At 38.2% G+C, this 26,409-nt stretch overlaps 1 protein-coding gene across 2 annotated transcripts in view; it reads right to left on the reverse strand.

Annotated features, from left to right (window-relative positions):
- LOC150087127 (disco-interacting protein 2-like) overlaps positions 1 to 26,409 on the reverse strand; it is a 1,128,863-nt gene that overhangs the window by 471,774 nt on the left and 630,680 nt on the right. For both annotated transcript variants that reach the window (XM_090372979.1, XM_090372978.1), the window contains exon 26: positions 3,704 to 3,788. In XM_090372979.1, the coding sequence (XP_090229105.1) occupies positions 3,704 to 3,788 (85 nt within the window). The remainder of the gene's footprint in view (positions 1 to 3,703; positions 3,789 to 26,409) is intronic.

Here is a 26,409-nt window from a genome sequence, read left to right on the forward strand (position 1 = left end):
GCTTGCTTTCTTGCATCAAATGCCTCTACTAATGCTAATGCTAATGCTAATGATTATTTTCGCCTCAAAGGTGGTACTTGTGCATATGTCCGTTCTGATATTCCTTGTCAGAGACTTGGCAATTTGGAATCTCCTCTCTTTGGTCTTCTCTGGCTTAAAATCTTTGTGTCAAATTCATCTGTTGTCTCTACCGTTCTCCCAACTCCACTAATCACTTGGAGCTCTTTGACTTCCTCTCTTTGCAACTTGACTTTCTCCAGTCCAACTTTCCTAACAGTGAGGTAATTTTCCTTGGTGATTTTAATGTTCACAACTCCAGCTGGCTTCCATTTTCTAGTCACACCGACCCAGCTGGTCGAGATGCTGAGGCTTTTGCAATTACTAATGATCTTGCACAGATTGTTCATTTACCTACAAGAGTACCGGACAATCCTAATCATACAGCCAATACGCTTGATCTTTTTCTCACAAACAACCTTTCTAAGTACACGGTCGAAGTGAGAGGTCCTTTAGGCACTTCAGATCACAACTTGGTGATTGTCTCTTCTCCAATGGAACCTTTATCTCATGGCTATTCCCAACCTCGTGTTATTTGGCATTACAAGAATGAAAAATGGGATGACCTGCGAGACTTCTTTTCTTCTTTTCCTTGGTCGGATTACTGTTTCAGAATTCTGATGTCAACGTTTGCTCAGATCGTGTCAGTGAAATTATTCATGCAGGAATGGAATCCTTTCTCCCACACTCCACTTTAAAATCTTGTCCTTTATCTAAACCTTGGTTTTCCAATAAATGTGCTAAGGCTATTCAAGAGAAGAATGTTGCATATCGTAATTGGCTTGTTTCTAATTCTTCAGTTTCATTTTCTGCCTACACCAAAGCTCGAAACAATTGTAAAGCAGTTATTAACCAGTCCAAACTAGAGTTTGAACGGGCTAAGAGTAGAAAACAATGGTAGTCGAGCATTCTTGTCCCTTGCCAAAGCAATTGGCCGCAACTTTTGCCCATCTCTACTCCCACCTCTGTCCAAACCAGATGGTTCTGTTGTCACTTCAGCAAAGGATAATGCCGACCTGCTAGCACCCCATTTTTCTTTCAACTCATGCATTAACGATCTTGGTAAAACACCTCCCACCATTTCCAATACGCTCCATTCAATGCCTCCTGTAGTCTTCCGTCAAAAGGATGTCAGAAGGATTTTGACGAATCTTGATGCTAAGAAAGCTCCAGGTCCCGATGGTATTTCTCGACTTGTTCTCAAAACCTGTGCTCCTGAACTTTCTACTATTCTTTGCTGCCTTTTTTCACTTTCTTATTCCAAAGGTGTTTTTCCTTCTGCTTGGAAATTTGCTCATATCCAGCCAGTTCCTAAAAAGGGTGAGAAATCACTCCCATACAATTATCATCCCATTGCAATTACTTCTACTCTTTCTAAATTAATGGACAAATCAATTAACCGCCAAATTTTAAACTACCTAGAAACCTTCCGTCTGATCAACGATTGCCAGTATGGATTCCGTCAGTGTCGATCCACTGGTGATATTCTGGCTTATGTTACTCATTTATGGAGTAATTTAATGGAAAGGTTCGGTGAAACACAAGTAGTTGCTCTTGACATCTCAAAGGCTTTCGATCGTGTTTGGCATAAAGGTCTTCTAAACAAGCTTCCATCTTATGGTTTGCCAACTGTTTTTAGTAATTGGTTATCCAGTTTTCTCTCTAATCGCTCACTGAGGGTGATGGTAGATGGCTCTCTGTGTTCTAACTTCTCCACTAATGCCGGTGTCCCCCAAGGTTCAGTTCTTTCCCCCACTCTTTTCCTCTTGTATATTAATGGCCTTCTTCCATTGACTGGAAATCCTATCCATAGTTTTGCCGATGATAGCACATTGCATTCCACTTTCCATTTTGAGAAACCTTGTCCTGCTCAATCAGCTTCAACTTCTTGAAAATCTGCTACGAATTCCTTAAATGCCGATCTTCAGGTAATTCTCCAGTGGGGCAAAGACAACTTAGTTGATTTCAATCCTTCTAAAACTCAGTCTTGTCTTATATGTTGCAAAAAGGATTCTTCTGCTCCTATGCTTATCTTTAGTGACACTCCGATTTCTAGGCAAAATGATATATCTCTTACTTCTAATCTCTCTTGGCGCAAGCACATTACAAATATTGCTTCTTCTGCATCTAAAAAACTAGGTATTCTCTTTCGCTCTCGGCGTTACTTTTCTTCCAAACAGCTGCTCACTCTGTATAAATCGCAAATCCACCCTGCCATGGAATATTGTTCCCACATCTGGGGTGGTGCCCCCAAAACATCTCTCAGGCTTCTTGATTCCATTCAGAAGAGTGCAGTTAGGTTAATTAATGATTCATCTCTAACAGAGTCTCTCCACTCGCTGTCTCATAGACGCACTGTTTCTGCTGCATGCCTCTTCTACAGACACTTCCATGGGCACTGTTCTTCTGAATTAGCTTCTATAATTCCTGCTCTCTCTTTCAAAAGAGTCCGAACATGTGCCGCCCCCAGCCAATATCCATTTACTGTCCAACTTTGAACTCACAGAACCAACTTTTCATCTTCCTCGTTTATTCATTCAACTGCTGTTTTCTGGAACAACCTTCCTTCATACGTATTTCCTGAAAATTACAGTCTACAGAAGTTTAAGTCCAATGTCAGCAAATATCGTTTTTCGTCTTCTCAACCTCCAACCCAAGCACGGTACTAAGTACTATAAGTTCTAGCACCTCTCGTGTTTGGGGTTTACATAAAAAAAAAAAAAAAAGCTATAGAAAAATCTCTCTCTCACTGGCAGAGATGGCAAGAATAAAACATGCAACTGTAAAATTAAAAAAAAAAAATGTTTTTTCCTACCCCTTCAACAATTGAAAATTTTCTTCATCATCAGAAATTGGTTTTGGAAATTCCATTGGGATATAATTTTGAATTTTGTTAGGTGGAGATTCAACATTTTCACTGCTTAAACCTTTCATTTGGAATAAATCATCTACCCTTCTCCTTTTTCTTTCTATCGATCGTTTTAATTCTGGGATGTTTGTGTCATTTGGCAATGAATTATTTATAATAAAAACTAGAAATGCACCTGACCCACAGATCAAAAAGTTACCTGATACTCGATCCACATTGCAGGTATCTGACCCAATGAAGGACTCCAGGTTAGCAGTGAGAATAATAATAATAAAAAAAAAAAAAAGGAAAACATTAAAAAGAAGGCATATTTTCTTCCTAGTAAAGCAGCTTTTTTTCACCAAACACTGGTTAATACATATTAGACACTTATTAAGTGTTTTACCTTGAACAGTACTAAAGTACACAGCCTTTTTTATTTTTTTATCCCCACCACCTCATTTCTACTGGTTTAAAGATGTCCAAGAATGACTTTTTATTAATGCTCTTAATTCAAGCATTTAGTTCAGAGGAATGTACTTTGTAAAAGCTCAAATAACAACATAGAAATGGAATAGGGACAAAATATTTTATAAAACTCTTTTTCCTTCCATGAAAAGCTCTTATACTTATGAACTGAAGTTATAACCATGTCACATATGCAGTTCATGTTTTCATGGGTAAATATTAGTCCCACTGCAACCAATAACTTCTGAAGGAATTTCATGCTAACAGATTACAAAATGAAATAAACTGATATATTGCAAACAAACAAAAAATTAATAGATATAGATTTACCTCTTCTTCAGCACAATCAGGCCGTTGTTCAGCTATCACACATATCCTTTCGTCCCTAAGAACTCTGATAGAAAAAACAGCAATTCTGAAAAATAAAATATATATATCATTTAAAATTTAATCTATAAAGAAAAATTTTGAAACTTTTAAATATGTAAGAATATTTAAACTATTTTTAAAAGAGAATATTGTAAACACAAGTTTACATATCTTCAAATTATTATTTTTTTTGAAAATATTTTCATATTTTCAAAATGTCTTCCCCTCCACAAAATAAAAAAAAAAATAAAAAAGTAAAATATTTTCCCCCCAAAATGTTTTTTGATTATTTCCAGATATTTATGTCTGGCAGAATTGAAAGCTTTTGAAATGTGAAAATAATGGCAACTTCAGCCAATCATAAATCCTGCTTAATTTTATTCTATGAGTAATATACTTTCATTTCATACATTGTGAAAGCATTTATACCTGTGATATACATTTCTCCTTTTAAGTTATCCACTGCAAGGGTTGTCTTATATCCATTAAACTGCATATCTAATCCAAAGGTGACTTGCTCAATAGCTCATATTCAGCCAATATATCAGCAACAACTTTGTTTCCAGTGAACCCACTCTAAACAAACTCAAATCCTGTGATTTCACAATGTCATTTTCTAAAACCAAATTTTTTCAGCTGCAATTTAATACTGAGGTTTGCTATTTCTGCCTAACTTTACAGAAAATAGCTTTCTTTTCAAGGCTGGAATTTCATATAACTAGAAAAAAGTTTCAGCGGTGATGTCTTATTAAGTTTTATGCTAAATAAATAAAAAAAATAACAAAAAAAATGTACGAATAGAGGTCGACCATCACTAATCCGGTTCCACCGCTAATTCGAACATAATTTCCGCGAACGTAATTTCAAATTTCCCGGGTCGGTGCACCGACCTGCCGCTACTGTTTTGGTGGCATTGGTTGCAGCATCAGCTGTTGGCGCGAACTCGTAAACACTGGCAAGCCATTTTCACTTGTTTTTCTGTAATTATTTTTATAACCTGCTCACATTTAGACCCAGCCATGGTTCCAATGCATAAGTGGACGAGTACCCAGAATCATCTGTCCAGGTGACTGATGCTTCTGGGTAGCCAAGAGGCCAGAACAGAACAACAGAACACACACATAATACACACAAACCGACGTCACACACATCTGGCCCATTTGTAGTGATACTGTTCTTCACAGAGATACGAGGCGGAGTTGAACTCACGTTCTAGGAGCCGCCCTTTACAAAAACACATGTCCACATGTTCCAATGCATAAAGGAAGTGCCTCTCATGGTGTAAAGCGCAAACACCGTACATTGTCCATAACAGATAAAGTTGAACTTCTGAAAAAACTCGACAGCGGTGTGCCTGTGAGAAATTTAACTCTACTTAATTGTAAATTCCAGTAATTTCTCTCAGTTCCTCTTATCTTAATAATTTTCTTTTAGCCATTCTTTTTTAGATTTTTTTTTTTTTTTTTACAACACACTTATACAAACCTACGGAAAAACACAACACAATATGATGGATAATATAGCATGCCAACGAACTTGTTTTCAAAAAATCTCTAACAATTCTGACAAACTTATTGCGACGTTTGAGAGTTTATTTTATCGCAATTAGTTTTATTGCAGTGCTTGCCGTGGGTGCAATAAACATCACAAACGACCGTCATATGTATGCCGTAATAGCATCACACGTTTCTGGCTGATACGGCTTCTCAAGAAATTAATATTTTAAGCGAAAAAATGATAACACTGACATTACAATATTTATTTTAGAATTACTAATCAAATTATTTCCTAAATATTTTTTAGGAAAATCCTGGGGAATTTTTTTCTTAAACTAGCTTGACAGTCAATGTGTTAAAGGTAGAAGGAGGCGGTTAGCTGTTGGGTAAACTGTATGTGCTAAAATAACCACCGGTGATCCGACAAACTCACTAATCCGGCAACCCACAGGTCCCAACACTGCCGGATTAGTGATGGTCGACCTATAATGTTATTCATGATCATCTTACGGAAAATTTTTCTTTGAAAATAATTAAAATTTTTTGTACTTTTTTCTTTGTGAATCCTTTGACCATTAAGGGAATGTTGCAAAATACCATATCTCTTGTAATATAAAAATAATTGGGTGCTGAAAAAGAGATCTATTAATATAAAATTAATTTCAAACACTGAAATATCATATTTATAGTAGCAATAAGCATACATATAAACCGGTCCCACCCAAAATCCCGACATCTGAAATCCTGACATACCGATTGTATTTAAAAAAAAAAAAAAGTTTAGTGTATATCTCAGAAACTGTTTTTGCAATAAAAAATGTTTTTCATGTAATCAAAACGGCCACTAAGAACATTAAAATTTTATTTATTTGAACACATGGAACATGTACATTGCAGTTATGCAAACAGTATAATATGATAATGTTAATGTTTTATGTCATATTAATGAATAAACAACACACTCTTACATATATACAGTTTGTCTCAAAAATATTGGTACAAACGTTTAGGGGAGGTAGATAACATCTAAGGGAATGTGAATCGCATAGGAACCCATAACCAGAAACGTCACCGTAAGTCAGTACATGGCGCTGTTCATCAGTTCGGGAGAGGGAAAATTTCTGGTTTACTCATTCAAGCAGTAGTCGCTGCACGAAGAGCATGCATCGATATACGAACTGTGAGCTGGCAGACATGCACCTAGTGTATGGATTAGCAGAGGGCCCACGTGGTGTGCACCCCCATGCGGCACAACATCGCTTCGCAATAAATGTGTGGGCAGGTATGATCGGTGACTGCATAGTCGGCCCATACCTGTTACCATCCCGCATGAACTCCACTAAATATCAGATCTTTCTTGAACAAGTTCTACCAGGGTTACTTGACAATGTTCCAGCAAATGTGAGATGCAACATTTGGTTTCAAAATGACAGGGCGCCTGCCCATTATGGAAGGTGGGTTCGTGACCATTTGAATAGGCATTTTGGGCGTCGATGGATTGGTTGTGGTGGATCCGTTGCCTGGCCCCCATGCTCACCTGATTTATCAAACCTTGATTTCTTTCTGTGGGGCCCTCAAATCTATCAGGTATGAACCGCCTGTGGAGACGCAAATGGATCTCATGGCAAGACTCGTCTGCGCTGCTGCTACTGTCAAAGAAACTCCAGGTGTGTTTGACCGTGTCTGCCAATCCATGCTGCGCCGGTGTCACGCATACATCATTTCTCGTGGTGGAACCTTCGACCATCTGTTGTAACATCATGAAATGCATCCATCTGATACTCCATTGTTAATATTATGTCAAATAAATGTTTGCCACTAATTACTGTCTTGTGTCATTTCTGCTTCTTGTGCCTCTGCTACTACTTTCCTGTGATGTTTCTGGTTATGGGTTCCTATGCGATTCACATTCCATTAGATATTACCTACCTCCCCTAAACATTTATACCAATATTTTTGAGATACCCTGTATACATACATACATGTATAATCAGTTCACAAAAACCACATTACTGATAATAATCACAGTTCAATGATATCAAAATCACAGATTAAAATTCGCAAAATATCATACAAATTATAATCAAACTTTAAGTATTATAATAATCTTAATGTACTTCAATAATCTTAAATAAAAGTACTTAAATAATCTTAACCATTATAATAATAAGAATAAAATGGGATGTTTTTTTTTCGAGGATATATTTTCCTGTTACCCCTTTCAAAATATCCTGCACCGGCAGGATATTTTGAAAGGGGTAACAGGGCCCATGATCATGCCTAACGTACTTTTCAAAGAAATTCGTGGAAGTACAGCTAATAACAAATAAATAAATGCCTGTATAATTACAGTTTTAATTATGCTAATGATATTTATGACGCAGCTGCCAAAATACATTACTCTAAATTTTCATATTCTGAAAGTATTCTTATTTCAAGTTTTTTATCTTTGGCATTTCGCTTTACCTATAATTATTTAAATACTCTATATAAATAACAAAATTCGACTTGAAAAACTACAAATTAAATACAATTTAATATAGTAAAATTAATTAAGTCATTTTTATTTGCTGATCGTATTTTAAAACTGTTTTTGTAACAGAAAACATGATCTTCAAATTGAAAGAGGTATTTGTTGTTAAAATTTTTGTTATTTTTATATTTTTTCTACACAAAATTAATCTAATAAAGTAAATTTTTACTTACTAAAAAACTAATAAATATATAGAATTATATTCATATATTTTTAAATATAGTAGATACTGTCAGTATTTTGGCCCAGGCTCCATATAAACAGCATATACGTATTTCATTTTGCTTTGGATGAAATTTTTGAAAGTTTACGCTGCAAATGTCAACAAATAAATTTCTTTTAAAATGCATTACTAGAAATGTGTAGATCAAAGAAAAAATGTAGGTGTTACACTGCCCCCCCCCAAAAAAAAACACAACTTGTTATGAGTAGTGCACACTCATTTTTACATGCAAACAAAACTGGTCTTGTTCACATGCAAAAACAAGCTTTTAATTTGGTGTCACTTTTTTTCCGATGTAGCTGGCAGGGAGACATTTTTAGTTGAATTTTTGATACAAAATTAAATACACGTCCAAGAAAGATGCTATAATATTGCCAACACACAGTTTGTTATATGTAGTGTAGATGGATTTGATATCAGTTCTTGAACACTGATTAATGTACATTTGAATTTTGTGAATAATGTGAATTTTTATTTGAAATTTTGTTACATAAAATATATATCCAAAATATATACTTTATGAACACCATTTTTCACAAAACAATTCTATACAAGCAGATGAACTTGTTCTGCCATTAAGAACCTAAAATGTTGGGATAGCTCTTCATTTAGGTGTAGCCTATGCTACTATGTTGTATTTCATATTTGATCCTACAATTTCTCTGTTTGCCTGATAATTAATGAAGATTCTGAATTTTCAATAGGTAAATCAATGAAAAAAAACTCAACCACATCAATGGAGTCATTGAAGATGGTGAAAGGATGGCATAATGCAAATAAAGAAGGAAATCCATGTGTTACTTGTTCCCATGTGCTATTCATACAGCTCCCCACTTTAGCTGATCTGCTACCTGAACAAGTTTAAGAATCACTGCTTTAATCAGCCAATTTCACTAACCTAAGTTCTTCAACAGTTTCACTACTGTAAAGTGATACACATAAAGGTTATGTGGAAGTTGGAGTCCATGTCTCTGGATAATATTTTGCATTGTTCCAAGGGGTCCCATATCATAAGAAAGGGGCTGTATTTCAAAAAAAAAAATGTTCTGGCAAGTGGGCCCCAGCCAACACAAGGTACTAAGCAAAGTCAATCAAGCACCCATATACACTCACTCAACAGCACATCTACACACATAAACCCGGGGGGGGGGTTTCTTTATCATGCATTATCTCACATACACAGAGCCTCCAATGGGAAGCATCTTACAGAACCCAAGGCACTCCCTCAGAACTATTCTCATATTCAAGTCACTTACGACACATATAGCAGATACACTACCTACAGTCACCTGCTACCCCATCACTCATACCGACTCTGTCAGCAGTCAGCAAGCTTATACTTATTTCTATGATGAAAAAATGTTCTTAGTTTCTAGGTAATGGGCCAATCCTTATAATATGTAGAGTAGAGATTTGGAGATTGTTATAGATTGGGCACTCATATAATAATGGCTGCCAATCTTCAAGAGCACCACAGGTGCAAAGTGGATCATCAGTGAGGCCAAGTTTATGCAGAACAGCCTTGAAGGGCCCATGTTCAATAAAGGAAAAGGTCACAGTCTCAGGGTGAACCAGGGAAGCGATTTGGGAAAGACTAGAGACACATTGGGGGAAGAATCATTCCCGCCAAGAGTGGGTCGTCTGTTCCCAGTCTGACTGCCAACACTGAGTAAGCATAGTGGCAATTCTTTTCCTTCCTTGCTCTCTCTCTCTCTCTCTCTCTCTCTCTCTCTCTCTCTCTCTCTCTCTCTCTCTCTCTCTCTCTCTCAATTTGGTTGGCTAAATCAAACATTATACCCTGATATTCTCTGGGTATGGCCTTTCTAAGCTGTAGTACAGGCCTCAGTGTATTATCTCTAAATTCAGTAGGACAGTATCTGCCAAGACCTGTAGGGTGGGAATACTCACCGCATGGCAAGCTCTGGTGATGGCCAGTACGATGTGTCTGAATGCTCTCTAGTTTTATTTTATTTCTTGCGACTGCTGTCCAATGGACCTGTACGCTGGCTCCTTAGGAGATCACAGGGATAAATACTACTTTACAGATTAGGATAAGCATTTTTTTTATTTAGACCCCAGTCAGCACAGCCAATCTTGACAATCAAGACAGCATAGTTACTGATTTTGTTGGTTATGTGATCTACATTGAGTGTAAAGGAGAGTTTTCCATCAAAAATGATATCTACTTGGATATTCTTGGATTCTCGTAATGAAAGTGTTGTAGATTTTAATAATTGCTCTTCTAAGTGAGCCCTTTAAAAGAATAGTTTTGGTTTTAGTTGGTGGACCTGCACCCACACCTGGTTTCTTCAGTATGAAGTTGGCCTGATTTTCTATGTCACATCAGTTGCTTGCCCTCACAGTGATAACAAGATCAAAGGCAAAAGCATTCAAAGGATTTAGAGCTGTATTTAGGGATCTAAATGCTGGGCCACCGTAAGGTGTCAAAGGCACCAGCAGAGTCAAAAGAAATAGCTAGCATGTATTTTTCCTCTGTGTTGTTACCAGCATTAAGCAGGTACTGCATAGCATCCTCTGTTGAAGTGGCCAGGTTTGAAGCCACATTGTTTATATGAATACTTCCTGGTATAATGGTCCAGTAACTAGCAAAGTATGAATCTCTCCAAGCTTTTACCAAGCATTGGTAGAAAAGCTGTCAGCTGGTAAGATCTGGGCTCAGAAGGTGGCTTCTGAGGATTTTTGAGAAGCTATAGGATAACCCAATTCCAGGGAGTGGAGAATGGGGAAACACACCCTGGGCAAGGTGGTGGTTATAAAATTTGGGAAGGTGGTCTGAGAAGGCTGTGGAGAATTTCTTTACAACTTTCATTTCCAACAAATCAAGTCCTGCGTGTGGCCATTAGTTCATTCTGATATAAAGGAGATTCTATTTCAGCAGTTTAATATATGTTGTTATTGTTGCAGATTTCTAGCTGTTTGGGGGATATAGCATGGGATTCACCTGGGAACTGTGTATTGAGAATATTAATTATGGTGTCTACATGGGTATTGGTAGGGGTGCTATATGTGGTGGTGGTTGAATTTTCCACTTCTCGTGGGAGAAGCTTATTCGTGAAAATCCGCTAAATGACTCCCAGGGGTTGGCATTTCTGGTCGTTCCAACTGGCTGTTGCCAGGATTCTCTTCCTCCACTTATATGGGTGGTTTAATTGTTTATGAGGGTTCTATAGGTTTTCCCTTGGATCATTCACCTCATTTGCAGGGCAGGTAGCTCTTGCTCTCTGGAAATTTTTTTCTGGCCTGGTTCACCCTTCGCTGGAAGGATTCCAGTTCAGAGGACCACCACGAGACTACATTTATTCTTGGATGCTTTTACATGCATTGATTAAGACCTGGGTAATTTTTTCATGGTGAATTGCAGGTGTTTGCTAGCTCAAGAGGTCAGGTTGTATCTTGCTAATTTCTGTTCTTAAAAATTTCTCAGTCAGTGTTTTTATATTGTATTGTAATGTCAAAGAGGGGGAGAAAGCTTCCAATTGACAGACAAGGTTAAAGATTATTACTGTGTGATAAGATGTGGTCCAAGTTTCACATCAATATTTGATTCCCACATAGTTGAACTGAAAGTTGGCAGGTTGTGGAGCCAGTCTAGGACTACAAATGGCATGGTAGCAAAGAAGTCCTCTATTGCATGGTCACTGTAAGTAACTACATGTTCTTTTATCAGGCTGTACCAGAGTCTGGATTGGCAATTGGCATCCATTGCCACCAGAATTATTCTCTGTCTGGTAGAGATGAAAGAGCAGATTGTAGGAAGTGAGTAGCAAGGATGATGACTACTCCTGGCCTACAGTAAACTGAAATAATGTGGAAGGATCCAAGGTGACTTCCACATTATGTTAGTGATATGTACAAAAGCCAGTACAAAAGGTGTTCACCTTAAACACGGTTAATTTGATATTTCCGATCACTATAGCCCTACAGGTGGTGTCACAGGTGGTTTTCACCACTCTGTAGGACTAGGGATAACCTCTGACCATATCCATATATGTGTACAATTCCTGGCCAGTTAGGATATCAATGCCATGTTCTTCTATTTTAAGTTTAATGTGGTCTAATTGAATGCATGCAAGCATTCAATTATAGTTCGGGGGGAATGATTATCGTAAATTTGTTAGCAGTTTGCTGGTAAACAGGAGAGTTAGGGTCTTGTATTTTTTTTTAATTTTTAATTAATTTATTTATTTTTATATGAAAACCCCAAAAACGAAAGGTATCAAAACCTATAGTACTTAGTACCGTGCATGGGTTGAAGGAGAAGTATGGGATGATGCCGGAAACTTTACTCTAGAAACTAAACATGGGTTTCACCACTTCAAGCCTCCAATAAGCAAAATGGTGGTATTGCACCGGTTGAGAGTGTATAAAATGGTTTCGATTGAAATGCACTGATTTGCAGTTCTAACATTACGGTGGATTGTTTCTGAACTCACATTGACTGTATGCACACCCACTGGTAGCACAGTGCCTACACATGCTATCCTTTTGTTTGCATGTGTGCAAAGTGTGTTTCCAAATTCCAAAGCATTAGCTGTGGAAGCACTTCAACATGGCATAAAGCTCCCTAACCTTGCGGGAGGTCCATCCAGAGTTTTTTCTCCTGAACCAGCAGGAGGTTCCGTATTTATGCAGAAAATTCAAAAATGCAATTAATAAGTGCAGGTGACCTAGCTCTAGTGGCACTTTTTAGGACTATTTCAATGGCAAATTCTTCGCCTGTTATGTGTCCCTCAAAATTCTTATAACAGATATCTTCCATGAGTGCAGAGATTGGGGTATCCTTTTTGGACATAAAATAATATGATGGAGCACCCATTAGCTTTTGGGGCCTCTGCTTTTAGACAAAGCTTACCTCAGGAAGGTCTTTGATAACACTGGCATCCAGGGGTAGCAGCTTCAATAATCACCCTGGTGTTCTTAATCTTTTTGACAGATTTTACTTTCACTTTCCAGGAGTGGAGGCCAGGTTGTCAGTCACTACTGTGTGCACAGCCTCACTACTAATTTGAGCTATGCATCAGGAGTGGGTCATAGGATGATAAGATTCTCATTTTTGGGTTGGTTTTAGTCTTGCTTAGGACTATATAGGACATTACTTGGTCTTTTTACTTTGTGGCCATATCCAGCTTTGTAAGGAGAATTTGGTTCTCTGCATTCTAATTGGTTCTCTACATTCTTTTTCTTTCTAGTTGGATCCAGTAGCCAATGATCTTTTGCCTCACTGCCAAGGTAATTCTGTTAGAATTGAATGACATTAGTTCTTCAAGGCCATTATTACTCTGGAAATAACATACAAATGACCTAAACATTGCATGTAATTGTCAGAAGTAGTGTCTGGATCAGGTGTATTTTGTGCCACTTCAATAGTTTCCTGTGGGTCACCCTGTTCACATCATTCAGGGAAGGTAGTGGGTGATTTTGTAGATGACTTATCCATCTTTTTTATCTTTCTTTTAGCAGAAAGTGTGGGGGGGGGGATTTTAAGTTAGCCTCATTTTCAGCATGATTGGCAGCAGTTTGGTTATGTGTCTGTCTTTCCAGACACTCCACTGGTTTCTTATTTTCGCTTTTGGGTTCATTGTCTAACATTTCATTAATTTTCAGGCAGAATTGAAGAAGTACATATTTGTAATTATTAAATATATATAGTTTGCGGCAAAACAAATCAGTTGATGTGCTTCAAACACAACAACCATTACAAGCAAAGTAATTAATATCGAGAGTTTGGGGGAGGAAGCTGGGAATGACATAGCGTGACCATAAAAAAATCACTATTTATACTGCCAAAACAAATCGTAAAGTTCAAAAAAGAGTTATTGCTAATTGCTAGAGGTATCAACACTATGGCAAAAGCAACAAAGCAAAAGACCCCATATGCGTCAACTCCAAGCTACTAAGGCTAGATCACACGCATTCCATAAGAAATCCAAAATGTCCGACATATCAAAAGTTCAAGTGTATATATCAACTCAAACCGATTATGGGTACGCAATGTAAAAAATATAACGATAGAGTGCTAAAAATTCACCAAATAAATGCGCAACGTGCGAAAGCAGTGGTCACCCAAGTATGCCTAAAAGCAGAAGAAGACAATGCTGATCTCATCCTTATTCAAGAGCCCTACACTCACATGAAGAAGGTTAGGGGATACCGGCTCAGGTTTAAAATAGTACAGAGTAATGAAAATACGCCGTGGGCAGCAATTATAGTCCGCAACCCAGAAATTACAGTAACCAAGATCCCGCAGTTACGCACGCCATGGGCAGCATGTGCTCATATAATCAGCTCTGTCGGCTGCCTATATGCAGTCTCTCTCTACTGCAGATCCGGCGTCGAGATTGACTTCACCATTACGTATCTCCAGGATGTCCAAACTACCCTAGCAGGACAGAGGATCATAATAGGTGCCGACGTCAACTGCAGATCCCCAGTCTGGCACAGAGCCACGCCGGACCGGCAAGGCACCAGAACGGCCAAAGACTGGAAGAGTTCCTGGCTAACTCAATACTGACGGTTAAAAATCAACCTTTCTTCCTCCCAACCTTCTGTAATATACTTTGGGAGGCAACCATTGACATCACCCTAACCACAAGAAATATCGATTCCAACTGGACGGTGCAAAATGCTTGGACCACGTCAGATCACCGTACCATCACCTACTGGATACAGAGAACCACAGCAAGAACCGCAACAGAAAGGACGATGCTAAACAGATTGCAATCTACAAAGCCAATTGGGAACTCTACCAAGAACAGCTTATTAGTAGAGCCTAACATGATAGAAGAGGGTAAACAAGACAGGATGGCCAAGAAATAAGAGAGGACCCAGACAAACTGCAACAAATAATAACAAACATAACCAAGGCAGCTGAAGCTGCCATAAAAAGAAAAACGCTTTCGAGCAAGGCCGTGCCCTGGTAGACCCCAGAGCTGCAACGACAAAGGACATTAGTCCAACAAAAAAGGAAAGAATATCAGAGAGCACGGAGGTTGTGGCTGCCCGCTGAGGTCACTTACCTGCGCCGCCAATATACAGTACTGAGAAATACTTATACCGAGAGTATAAAGAAAAGTAAAAAGTCCTCCTGGGAATGGTCGGTCCCAACTAAAGGTAATGAGAATCCCTGGGGAGTGGTCTACAAGATCATAACAAATAAACTCCCCAGGAGAGGGAAATAACCACAGCAACTATAACGGCGCAACACACTCTCACCACAACGTGGGACGACTAGGTGGCCAACATTTTGAACACCATTATAAAAGACCCACCGAATATACTCACGGAAGACCAACAAGCTATCATACAGGCAAACGAGACTTATAACACCCAACAAATGGAGCCGCTAATTGCCATGGATGAGCTACAGGAAGCCGCAACACAAATGCACAACAATAAATGCCCTGGCCCTGACCTCCTGGACCCAGAACTCGTTAAGAGGGCGATGGAGCACATACCGGAACCCCTGCTGCACCTCTTCAACTGCTGCCTCAGAGTGGGCCATTTCCCAACCAGCTGGAAAACAGCACATCTCAAGCTCATCCTGAAAAACACAACTAAACCACCTGAACAACCAAACTCTTACCGTCCCATAGCGCTGCTATCAACATTAAGTAAACTCCTGGAGAGAATACTACATCGAAGAATACTCAGCCACTACAAAGAAGCTAACCTAGTCACCCAGACAATATGGGTTCAAACCCAGACTCTCCACCATTGAAGCAATTCGGAACTTTCTAGAAAGTGCAGCACAATGTAACGAGGCGCCTCCGTAGCCAGGTGGGAAGGAACAGTGGTGCATAGCACGCACTTCTTGATTAGACCGGGGTTCGAGCCCGTCACCACCAAATACGGAGGATGCGGAAAGGTCAGGGAATGACCACCGCACATCTCGGAGCAATATGGACTTAGTTGCTAATGCTCCTAAAAACCAAATAACAAACAAACAACAATGTAACGAAAAATACTTCCTGGTAATTGCGGTCGACTTCGCCGGGACGTTCGACACCCTCTGGTGGCCGAGCGTCCTGGGCAGACTCCGCAAGGCAAAAATCCCCATGAATTTATATAATTGCATTAGATCCTACCTCTCTGATAGAAAAATCAGGTTAATGGCACATTTCCGGAGCCTGACAAGATTGGCCCGCAGGATCTGTCCTGGGGCCGCTCCTGTGGAACATTGTTTTTAATGAATTCCTGGCACTCGACTTGGGTAATGTCAACGCACAAGCTTTCGCAGATGATCTCGTCCTAACGGTGGCAGCGAGCTCTATATCACAGTTAGAAGCCCGTGCGAACCATGCACTGTAAGTACTCCAGGACTGGGCAAACCTGCATACACTGGAGATTTCCCCGACCAAAACGAACTCAATTCTACTGAGAGGAACACTCAACATCAGACGGCCGCCCCAGAGAAAAGTAAGGAGAAGCACAATCAAACTAGCAAAACAGATGAAATACCTAGGCATTATCCTAGATTCCAACCTGTCCCTTAAACAACACCTCTTATATCTGAAGGAGAAGCTGAGAAAATACGCAGCACTAGTAGTCAGAGTAACACGCAGAGACTGGGGACTAAACAAAAGAACATTATCCCTCTACTATAAAGTGATTTTCGTCCCAGCAATTACTTATGGAGCCCCAATATGGTACGCCAAAGCAAGAACCCTAGTAAATAAAAGAATCCTCGAAACAATACAGCGAAAAATACTCCTCACCATCACCAGGGCGTGTAACACGGTGAGTACCTATGCACTGCAGGTCCTGGCAGGAACTCTCCCTCTGGACCTGGAGGTGGCGAGATGTGGGTTGATGTACTACCTGGCAAAGGGAACACCGACCACGTTTGACACTTTTATACTGGACCCTACAAACAACCACCGAACGGAAAAACAGAAAATCATGGAACACCTGAAAGAAACTTGGCAGAGGAGATGGCAAGAGACGACCAAGGGTGAAGTCACACGGAAATTTATACCCTACCTAGACAAGACCTATCCAAAAGTCCCCAAATGGTTCTACCCGGGACTGAAAACCACCTTCCTCCTGATGGGCCCTTTAACGCAAAACTGAATGCACTCGGACTGACCGAGGACCCAACTTGCACCTGTGGCAATATGGAGACGTGGCAACATATCATGCACAAATGTGAATGCTACGAGGAACAAAGATCAGTACTCATCACCAGTATAAAGTTCGTACCAAAAGACAATGAGCATCACCTCCTGGATTCGGAAGACGAGTACACCATGTTCAGCTGCCACGCCCAGGACATCTTTAACAGATGGAGAATGGAAATCGCTATCCGCAACAATATGGAAACATCTGAATAGAAGAACTCCATTGAAACTAACCAAGGAGGAGACATTCAAGATTACTGCATGACTACAACCGATCAGAAGAAATTACCAACAAAGATACCTCTCCATTCATGACCTGGTCCAAATGGCCAGGACTGATGCTCTCAACGAATATGACTACCTGAATTGACATTAAAGCAGTACTAAAAACTGACCAGAGTCATCAATCCACTTCCTGACCGACCCCATAAGACAAACATGAGACTAGTGGGACACTGAACCAAGACTGTGACGGACCTGAAGTGACACTGAACTGAACATCCAAAAACCATGACTGTGACTGCAGTAACCCACCTGAAGTGATTCTGAACTGGCAATCAAAAACCATGACTGTGACTGCAGTAACCCACCTGAAGTGATTCTGAACTGGCAATCAAAAACCATGACTGTGACCGCAGCTATGCTGTTGCCTCGCCTTTTGGCGATCTGGGTTGGACACCTAGTCTGGCTCACTTTCTCTCCATATCCTGGAGGGACCTATCCCCTCCCCGCCATCCCCCCATTTACTTCTCCTGGTGCGGCATGGGCATGCCGCACTGATATCTGGGGGTCGTCTTCCCTATTGGCCCCATACTTCTATCTTTCCCCTCCAGTCTTCAGTCTTTCCCCCGACTCTCTCTATACATCACAGTGTACACCCCACACGACAAAATCTCAAACTTCCAAATTATAACAGCCAAATCGTGCATCAATTCCAAAATTTAACCTCATTAGCGAACCACCCCTTAAAATCACGTTTTTATTTTTTAAATTTTATTTATTTTTTATTTATTTATTATTATTTTTTAAATTTTATTTATTTTTTATTATTATTTTTTTTAAGGCCCTAGCCACTGAAATCTCAGTAAATTAGGTGGCAGGGCCTGCCAGAGTAAATAATATGCTGGGTGTACCTGGTCTGCCTCCACAGGGCTGAGTGTGGGCAACGTTGGGCCCTAGCAGGGGTCTAGCAGCTAAATGGCCAGAGGAACAACGATACACAACACAATACTTCCAAATCCCATACACTTTTACATCTCTGGCCTTAACAGTGATCTGTTACACCGACAAAGAAAACCACACGGAGATGGGGGAAACCCCTGGTGCCGTTTGACACGAACACACTTTACACTTTATTACGGCAATAGCCATTCCAAAGCTTAAATGGGCAGTTTTTGACAGTAATGACTGCAGCAACAGTTGATAGCACTAACACTATTTGTTCCTATGTGAGAACAATGACAGCAGCCATTGTTTTTGTCATCGTGAACACGTTGAAAAGAAAGCCAGCAGTTAAAAGATAAAAACTGAACAAAAATATCATAAACCTTGAAGAACAGTATGAAGAAAGATTAGTATGAAAAAATATTATTATTATTATTATTATTATTAGCCATATGGTGCAAGGAAGCCAGAGGCTTATGCTGCACCAGCCAAAAAAAAAAAAAAAAAAAAATATTTCTGAATTACCCTGAGAGAGAGAGAGAGAGAGAGAGAGAGAGAGAGAGAGAGAGAGAGAGAGAACAAGAGTCAGAAGTAGAAGGGAATCACAAAGAAAGAGAAGAATGATGGTATCCAGCTCAGGACCCTGGGTATTCCACGCCCATACTCACCAGATGTGATCAGAAAAGTACCAAAAATATCAGAAAGAATGAAGTTTGTCTGATTTTCTATTTCTACTCAGTGCTCTCAGGCAGTTTTAAATTCTACAGTGGGACTGTCTGATGATGTTGGCAGCAGCCAATGCTAAATGGGAAGCATTCAGGAAGTGAACTATAGAATTTATTAGGCTTTTCATACAATTAAAAATATTATTACAGGCTTAGACTTAAATGGATGTTTGACCTTACAGTGATAACAAGATCATTTTCAAAGAAAAAAGCATACAAAGGATTTAGATCCATATTTAAAAAATCCTCAAGTACTATGGTCCAAAAGAATGGACCACAGAACAGGTAACCCTCGTATAACACGGTAGTTAGCTTTAAAATCTTGTGTAGTGCAAAACGTGTTACGGGACTAAGAACCAGTACAAAAAGGGAAGTTACAGTCCAAAAGCTAATAAAAATAGTAATAACTGAACAAATGTCTTACAAACTGTGATACATATTATGTCAGATAATGTATGTTCATTTAATTTTCTTCCTCTTCATCGCTGCTAAGCACAATCAAACGATAATGTTTTCTTTGTTGCAGAATATCTTCGCCTTCTGCAGCATCTAGATTTCGTGTATCTTCTGCTCTCTTTAAAAAATCAGTAATCTGAGTTTGTTTGCTTTTAAATTTCATGATACAGAGCTAAGCATTTTTGAAGTTTGAACCCTTTGGACTTTGTGCTCCTTTCAGTTGAAGGATCTGCATTCAAAAAATAAGATTCTAATTGCTCAGCCAAGTTTATGCCTTCCATATGCTTTCTAGTGTAAAATTTCAAACTTCGGAATTTTAATGGATGGGTGATATGGGAAGGGTTTTTTTTTTTTTTTTTTTCTGGCTGATGCTATATAAGCGTGCTTTATTGCATCATATGCCTCTACTAATGCTAATATGTAAAACATTTATAGGCAAAGAGCATACCCAAATTATAATCAATAATCATGTGTAGTGCATATAATGAAAAGTATTCCACTTAATATATATTTTTTTAAAAAATTATTTTAAAATATATTTCCATTCCAATATATTCAAGGAATCTTTCCATATGTTTGTGTATTTATCTAAATATCGGCTAGCTGCTGTGGTGATTTTGTAACCCTATTCAGTGGTTAAAAAAATAAAACATTATGTATATATATATATATATAATTTTTTTTCATTAGAAATTTTACTAAAAATAGTAAGAAAGATGAAATTTATGTATTCTAACTGAAATATTAAATTCCATTGAACAAGGTATTTTGAAGTCATAATCCTTCCTTTTATTAATATAATTCAATATTAATAGTTTGTGGGGTTTCAAACAGGGTAATGTTAACATCTAAGAATCTTGCATTTATCATGCTTCCGAATGCTTTATTAAGCTAAGTTCTGATGGATATATTAATTTCGATAAGCTATTAACTTTTGTATTAAAGACCAGCAAATCATCAATGTACTAAAAGGCTATTATTAACATTAGCTGGTATTAGATGATGATTATTATATGCATTGATATTCAGAGTAATGCAAATAAAAGTTCACATAAATCGAGGAAAGTTGAGCTCCCACGAGCACTCCAGTGAATTGCTTAAAGACATGAAGTTCGTCGAAAATGTGATTATTAAGAACACAAAGGTGGATGTAACAATTCCATATAATAGAACTGGCCTTTATTATGCTTTTAAATTTGTTATACAAACTGAAAGAACCAATTTTACTAGGTTTAGAGGATTGGGGTGAAGAGATTCATGAAGTCATAAGTTTCAATCTATGAAAATCTGAATTATTCTTTAGTGTTAATCACACTATGATTAACACTCTAACACTCTAAATCACACGATCCAAGTGGATGTTAAATTGTTATAAATTATAATAAGAAATTTGAAGAATAGGTACTAGGGTGAAAGCAGCCACTATCTTTACCACTTGGTAATGAATCTAAAAGCAATGGGATATTTACGGAACTTGGCTATATTATATTGGTATATTAGATTATAATTATTAATTTTTTGCATTTAATTTTTCATGGTGGTATGACCATTAATTTTACTTATGCTGTAAGTACAGCTATTATTCGAGTGTTGGCATTTGAGGTGAGCGGACATGCTTCGACAGGGCTGCTCAGTGAAGTGGATTGGATTACTGTTGATTATTGCTTTTAAATATTTGATTTATTTAGTATATTGTTGGATTATTTTGTTATAGGTTTTCCTGTAACAGTTTGATTTTTATAATATTATAGATATAATTTTTTAACGTTAATTTTAATTGATATTTAACTAATTTTATAATGGTAATTACGAGATCTGCCTTAAACACGTCACAGGGTATCGTGACTCACACAGAAATAGCTGATGGCGATTTACGGGTAAGTCATGATTTAATCCGTTGCAGAACCTGTGGAATGTTTTCCAAGGTTGACCTGGCGACTAATCAAAGCTCACCTGGGGATTCTTTTCTTTGTGACTGATGTAAGGAGTGCACCGATCTTAAATTACAATTTGGTGCATTGATGAAACAATTTGAGTCACTGAAAAAACGGGTGCTTGCCCTTGAGAATAATGCATCTGGGAGCTCATCAGGGATTCAAGACTCCAGCAATCTACCAAGTGATGCACTCCCGATTCGGGCCTCAAAACAGAAAAACCAAGTGCAAACTACTCTGGTTCAAAAGGAATTTGTTTTATTAGGAGACTCTATTGTCAGGGAAACAGGGAATATTTTTTGTAATAAGGATAGGTGGATTGGAATCAGGGTATGTCTGCCGGGAGCAACTATTAATGACGTCAGCAACAGATTGTCAGATTTTAAAGGGGGTAAAGAGAATATTATTATTCATGTGGGGACTAGTGACATTAAATGTACATGATCTGACGATTTGTTGGAAAAATACAGGACCATGCTGAGGAAATGTCATGAGCTAGGCCACAATGTCTATGCATCTGCAATTCTGCCCAGACACGATAGGAGGGATTATATGTTAAAAGCCTTGTGAATTAACTCAAGCATTGAAGGACTCTGCAAAGCTTTAGGGGAGAAATTTCTATCAGCTTGGCCCACACTTGTAGGTAGAAGGAATTTGTTTTGTAGAGACGGGATACACTTAAACAAAGGTGGTGCAAAAGTTTTTGCCAGTATTATTGAGGATACCTTAAAGGTTTAGGGAAACTGCTAGTTAGGGGGGGGGATGTGGGTAATAGTGACATGTGTTTATCGGATAATATTGGTTAAAGTAATTCTTGCACATGCCCCAAGAGTTCTTATCTGTTACCCCAACTGGACATATTATCTAGATGTTCTGGGGGCAGAAACGTTTCAAGTGAGGGGGTAGCTAATGCCAGGGAAGAGAGCCTAAAAAACTTCAAGGGTTGTTAAGTATACAAGAACAGTAAGTCTTAATTGTTTATATAGCAATGTTATAAGTGTCATCAATAAAATGAGTGAATTTGAACTGCTGGTTAAAACAAGTAACACAGACATAATAGGGCTTGTAGAATGTATTTAGGAAGCATAGGGTAGATAGAAGGGGTGGTGGGGTAATGTTTCTTATCAGAAGCAGACTGAGTGCGACGATAGCTTTCCCAGATTCAGACATTTCCCATGCTAGTATAGAATCTGTATGGTGTGATATAGTTGGAAACAAAGGTATAATGCGAGTAGGAGTAATCTACAGACCAGGTGATTGTAAAGATTATGACGAAAGTCTCTACATGCAAATGGAATGGGCAAGTAAGTGTCAATGTCTTATTATGGGTGATTTCAATTTGCCTCTAATTGATTGGACTAACTGGGGAACAAAATTTTTAAATCAACTAGACAACTGTTATTTGTATCAACATGTCAGGGAGAGTACTAGAAAAAAGAATATCCTAGACCTCATCATCACCCATGAATCAGATGATATAACAGGGATGACAGTGGAGGAACCAGTAGCAGGAAGTGATCATGGAGTTCTATGGTGGATGATGAAGAAAGAGGTAGCAGGAGTAAAAGGCAAAGGAATGGATTATAATTTCATAAAAGGAAATTATGATGCCTTAAGGTGCTACATAGCCTCTATTAACTGGGTAGATATCGCATAGAGAATGAATACAAGTGAACTGTGGTATGCTTTTAAAACATTAATCACAGACGCCTTGAATGCATATTTACCATTAAAAAAATACTTCAAGACGAGGGTTCCAAGTTGGATGAATAGTGAAGTTGCCACATTACTTGAGCAGAAAAAGGTGGCATGGAAAGGTTACAGAGCAATAAAAAGTACCGAAGCCTATAACAGCTACAAAGATGACTGTAATAGAGCCACATAAAAGGTTCGACAGGCAAAGAAAGTTTATGAGAAATCGTTAGCAAATAAAGCAAAGAGGGGGGATAAGGAATTCTTCACATATATAAATGCTAAGAAGAGCAGGACAAACCAGATTGGACCTTTACGTAAGGGAAAGGAAATAGTATTAAATACACCAGCTGCCATTGCAGATGAACTCAACAGTTATTTTGCATTGATATTTACAGATGAAAAACCTGTTGTGGTAATGGGAAATTGTGGGAATGAAGTTGAAAAATATGTAATTAATGATATTGAAATTTCGCAAGATTATTTAATGAAAAAACTTTTGAGCCTACAGACTAGTAAGGCTCTTGGAGTTGATGGAATATACCCTATAATCTTAAGGGAGGCGGCAAGTGAGTGCATTGAACCATTGAGGCTAATTATGCGAGCATCATTAGACTCTGGGGAGATTCCCTTGGATTGGAAAAGTGAAAATGTATCTCCCATACATAAGGGTGGCTCTAAAAGTGAAGTTGGAAATTATCGACCTGTCAGTCTGACTTCAGTAGTAGGGAAAATCATGGAGGCAATGATCAAGGGTGGAATTCAGGATCATTTGGATAGAACTGAAATTCTCAAGGATACTCAGCATGGTTTTGTAAAGGGAAAATCATGTTTAACAAATCTGGTTCGCTATTTTGAAAGGGAAACTCGTGAGCTGGATTTAGTGAATAATTTCGACATTGTTTATTTAGATTTCAGCAAAGCTTTTGACTCAGTCCCACATGAGCGGTTGCTTTATAAGCTGGAACAGGTTGGAATCACTGGGAAAATCCTTAGATGGATAGCAGGATGGCTTGAGGGCAGGAGGCAGAGGGTTGTGATAAATGGCCATTCCTCAGATTGGGTTGAGGTAATAAGTGGGGTTCTTCAAGGATCAGTATTAGGACCACTGTTGTTTTTAATTTTCATTAACAACATTGATGAAGGGATAGAGGGCGTGATGTTAAAATTGGTAGAGTAGTTAATGATCACTGTCAAGCTGAGCTTCTTCAGCAAGACCTAGATAGACTTCAGGAATGGCCAGAAAAATGGCAGCTCTGTTTTAATCCAACAAAGTGTAAGTTATTACACCTGGGAAACAGTAATCCCAAAATTATTTATTCACTTGGTGGGTGGAGTTCAATTAAACCCAATACTGGAGGAAAGGGACTGGGTGTTACGATACGGTCACACATGAAATTCTCTGAGTATTGTAAACAGGTTGCAAGGAAGGCCCATGGTGTCCTATCGATGATCTATCGAACTTTTGCAAGTAGAGACAGGGACGTGATAATCCCATTATATAAGGCTTTTGTTAGACCACACTTGGAATACTGTGTTCAAGTATGGAAACCGCACCAAAATAAAGACATTGAGCTTTTTGAAAGGTTGCAAAGATGGGTAACTCGCCTGGTGGGATCGGCAAAAGGGCATCCTTATGAAGAAAGACTGAATATGTGGGTTGCAGAGTTTGGAAACTAGACACCTTAGAGGAGATTTGATTGAGGTGTTTAAGGCTCTGAGAAGCATCAGTAAAATGAATGAGGATGAAATTTTCAAGATTATAAATGATGCTAGAACTAGGGGACATAAATTCAAGTTATGGGGGAGATGTTTAGATTGAACTGCAGGAAGTTTTAATTTAGCCAGTGAGTTATAAATTACTATAATACGTTGCCTACATGGGTGGTAGAGGCTGACAGTTTGGTGAATTCAAAGGTCATCTGGACAGTACCTTCGGTTGAGGGGGAACACATAGGATGATAGGTTTAATATCCTATTCTTTTATTAATTATTAGTTTTTTTTTTTTTTTTTATTATTATTGTTTTATTCGTTTTTTTTTTTTTTTGGCTGGTGCAGCATAAGCCATAGGCTTTCTTGCACCATGCGGCCATTACTAATACTATTATTAATCCCAGGGGCTCACATCTGGTGAGTATGGGCTTGGTACACCCAGGGTCCTGAGCTGGATATCATCATTCTTCTCTTTCTTGGTGATTCCCTTCTATTTCTGACTCTCTCTCACTCTTACTCACAGGATAACTCGGGAATTTTTTTTTTGGCTGGTGCAGCATAAGTCTTGGGCTTCCTTGCACCATATGGCTAATAATAATTTCATTCTGTAATGTAATGTAATAGAATTTTTTATTTTTAAAAAAAAATTTTTTTTTTGTCTATGAAAAAAAAATTATTTTCAGTTCTCTGATGGGTAAATTGAGGTTTTGTAGTGTGAAAATATCTGAATTGATTAAATGCTTTTAATATCACATTAAAGACCAGAATAAATAGTTTTATCTAAAGTTAAATTCTGAAACACACACAAATATTTTATGTTATTTTTTGATTAGTGTATAAGGTATAGACAGAGATGTATTGCTAAAAAAAATAGTACTGGAATGCTTGTAACTACAAATAGTTACCTATGCTTTTTTCATTCGCAAAAATAAATAAGTCAAAAATTGGAATATTTGTTCAGTATTTATTTATAACTATTAAATAAAAAGTTCAAAAGTAAAAAACAAAGAGAAAAAATTTAAATCACAGTGTGCTGAAGTGGAATTTACTCAAAGAGGTAACTACCATCAGGGGTAAAGGGAAGGGCTTTTCTTTCGTAAAAGCGACTACGGTGGTCTGAGACAGTATTTAAATTCTATATGGTGGGACCAACTGATGATGTTACCAACAGCAAATTCAAAATGGGAAGCATTCAAAAAATTAATCTTGGAAGCTACTAGGCTTTACATACCAACTAAGAAATATTATTCAAGGTTTAGGCCTAAATGGATGTCAGATGAACTAATGAGACATATGGCAGAGAAGAAAAATGAATGGGATACATATAAATTAATGGGTTACACGGAAGCTTATGATAGACATAAACTGGTCTGTAACCAAGTCACAAACGAGATTAGGCAGGCAAATGCAGATTATGAGAAATCTTTGGCAAAGGATGCAAAGAAAAACAGAAAAGAGTTCTTTACCTATGTAAACTCTAGAAGGAAAGGAATGAATCAAATTGGTCCACTGGATATTGATGGTTCAACTCTTGATGATCCCGCTCAGGTGGCTAACAAACTAAATGAGTATTTTACATCTACATTCACACAT

Source organism: Mastigoproctus giganteus, chromosome 4 (assembly GCF_048544385.1).
Source record: "Mastigoproctus giganteus isolate SK-2022 chromosome 4, ASM4854438v1, whole genome shotgun sequence".
NCBI classification, from domain to species: domain Eukaryota; kingdom Metazoa; phylum Arthropoda; class Arachnida; order Uropygi; family Thelyphonidae; genus Mastigoproctus; species Mastigoproctus giganteus.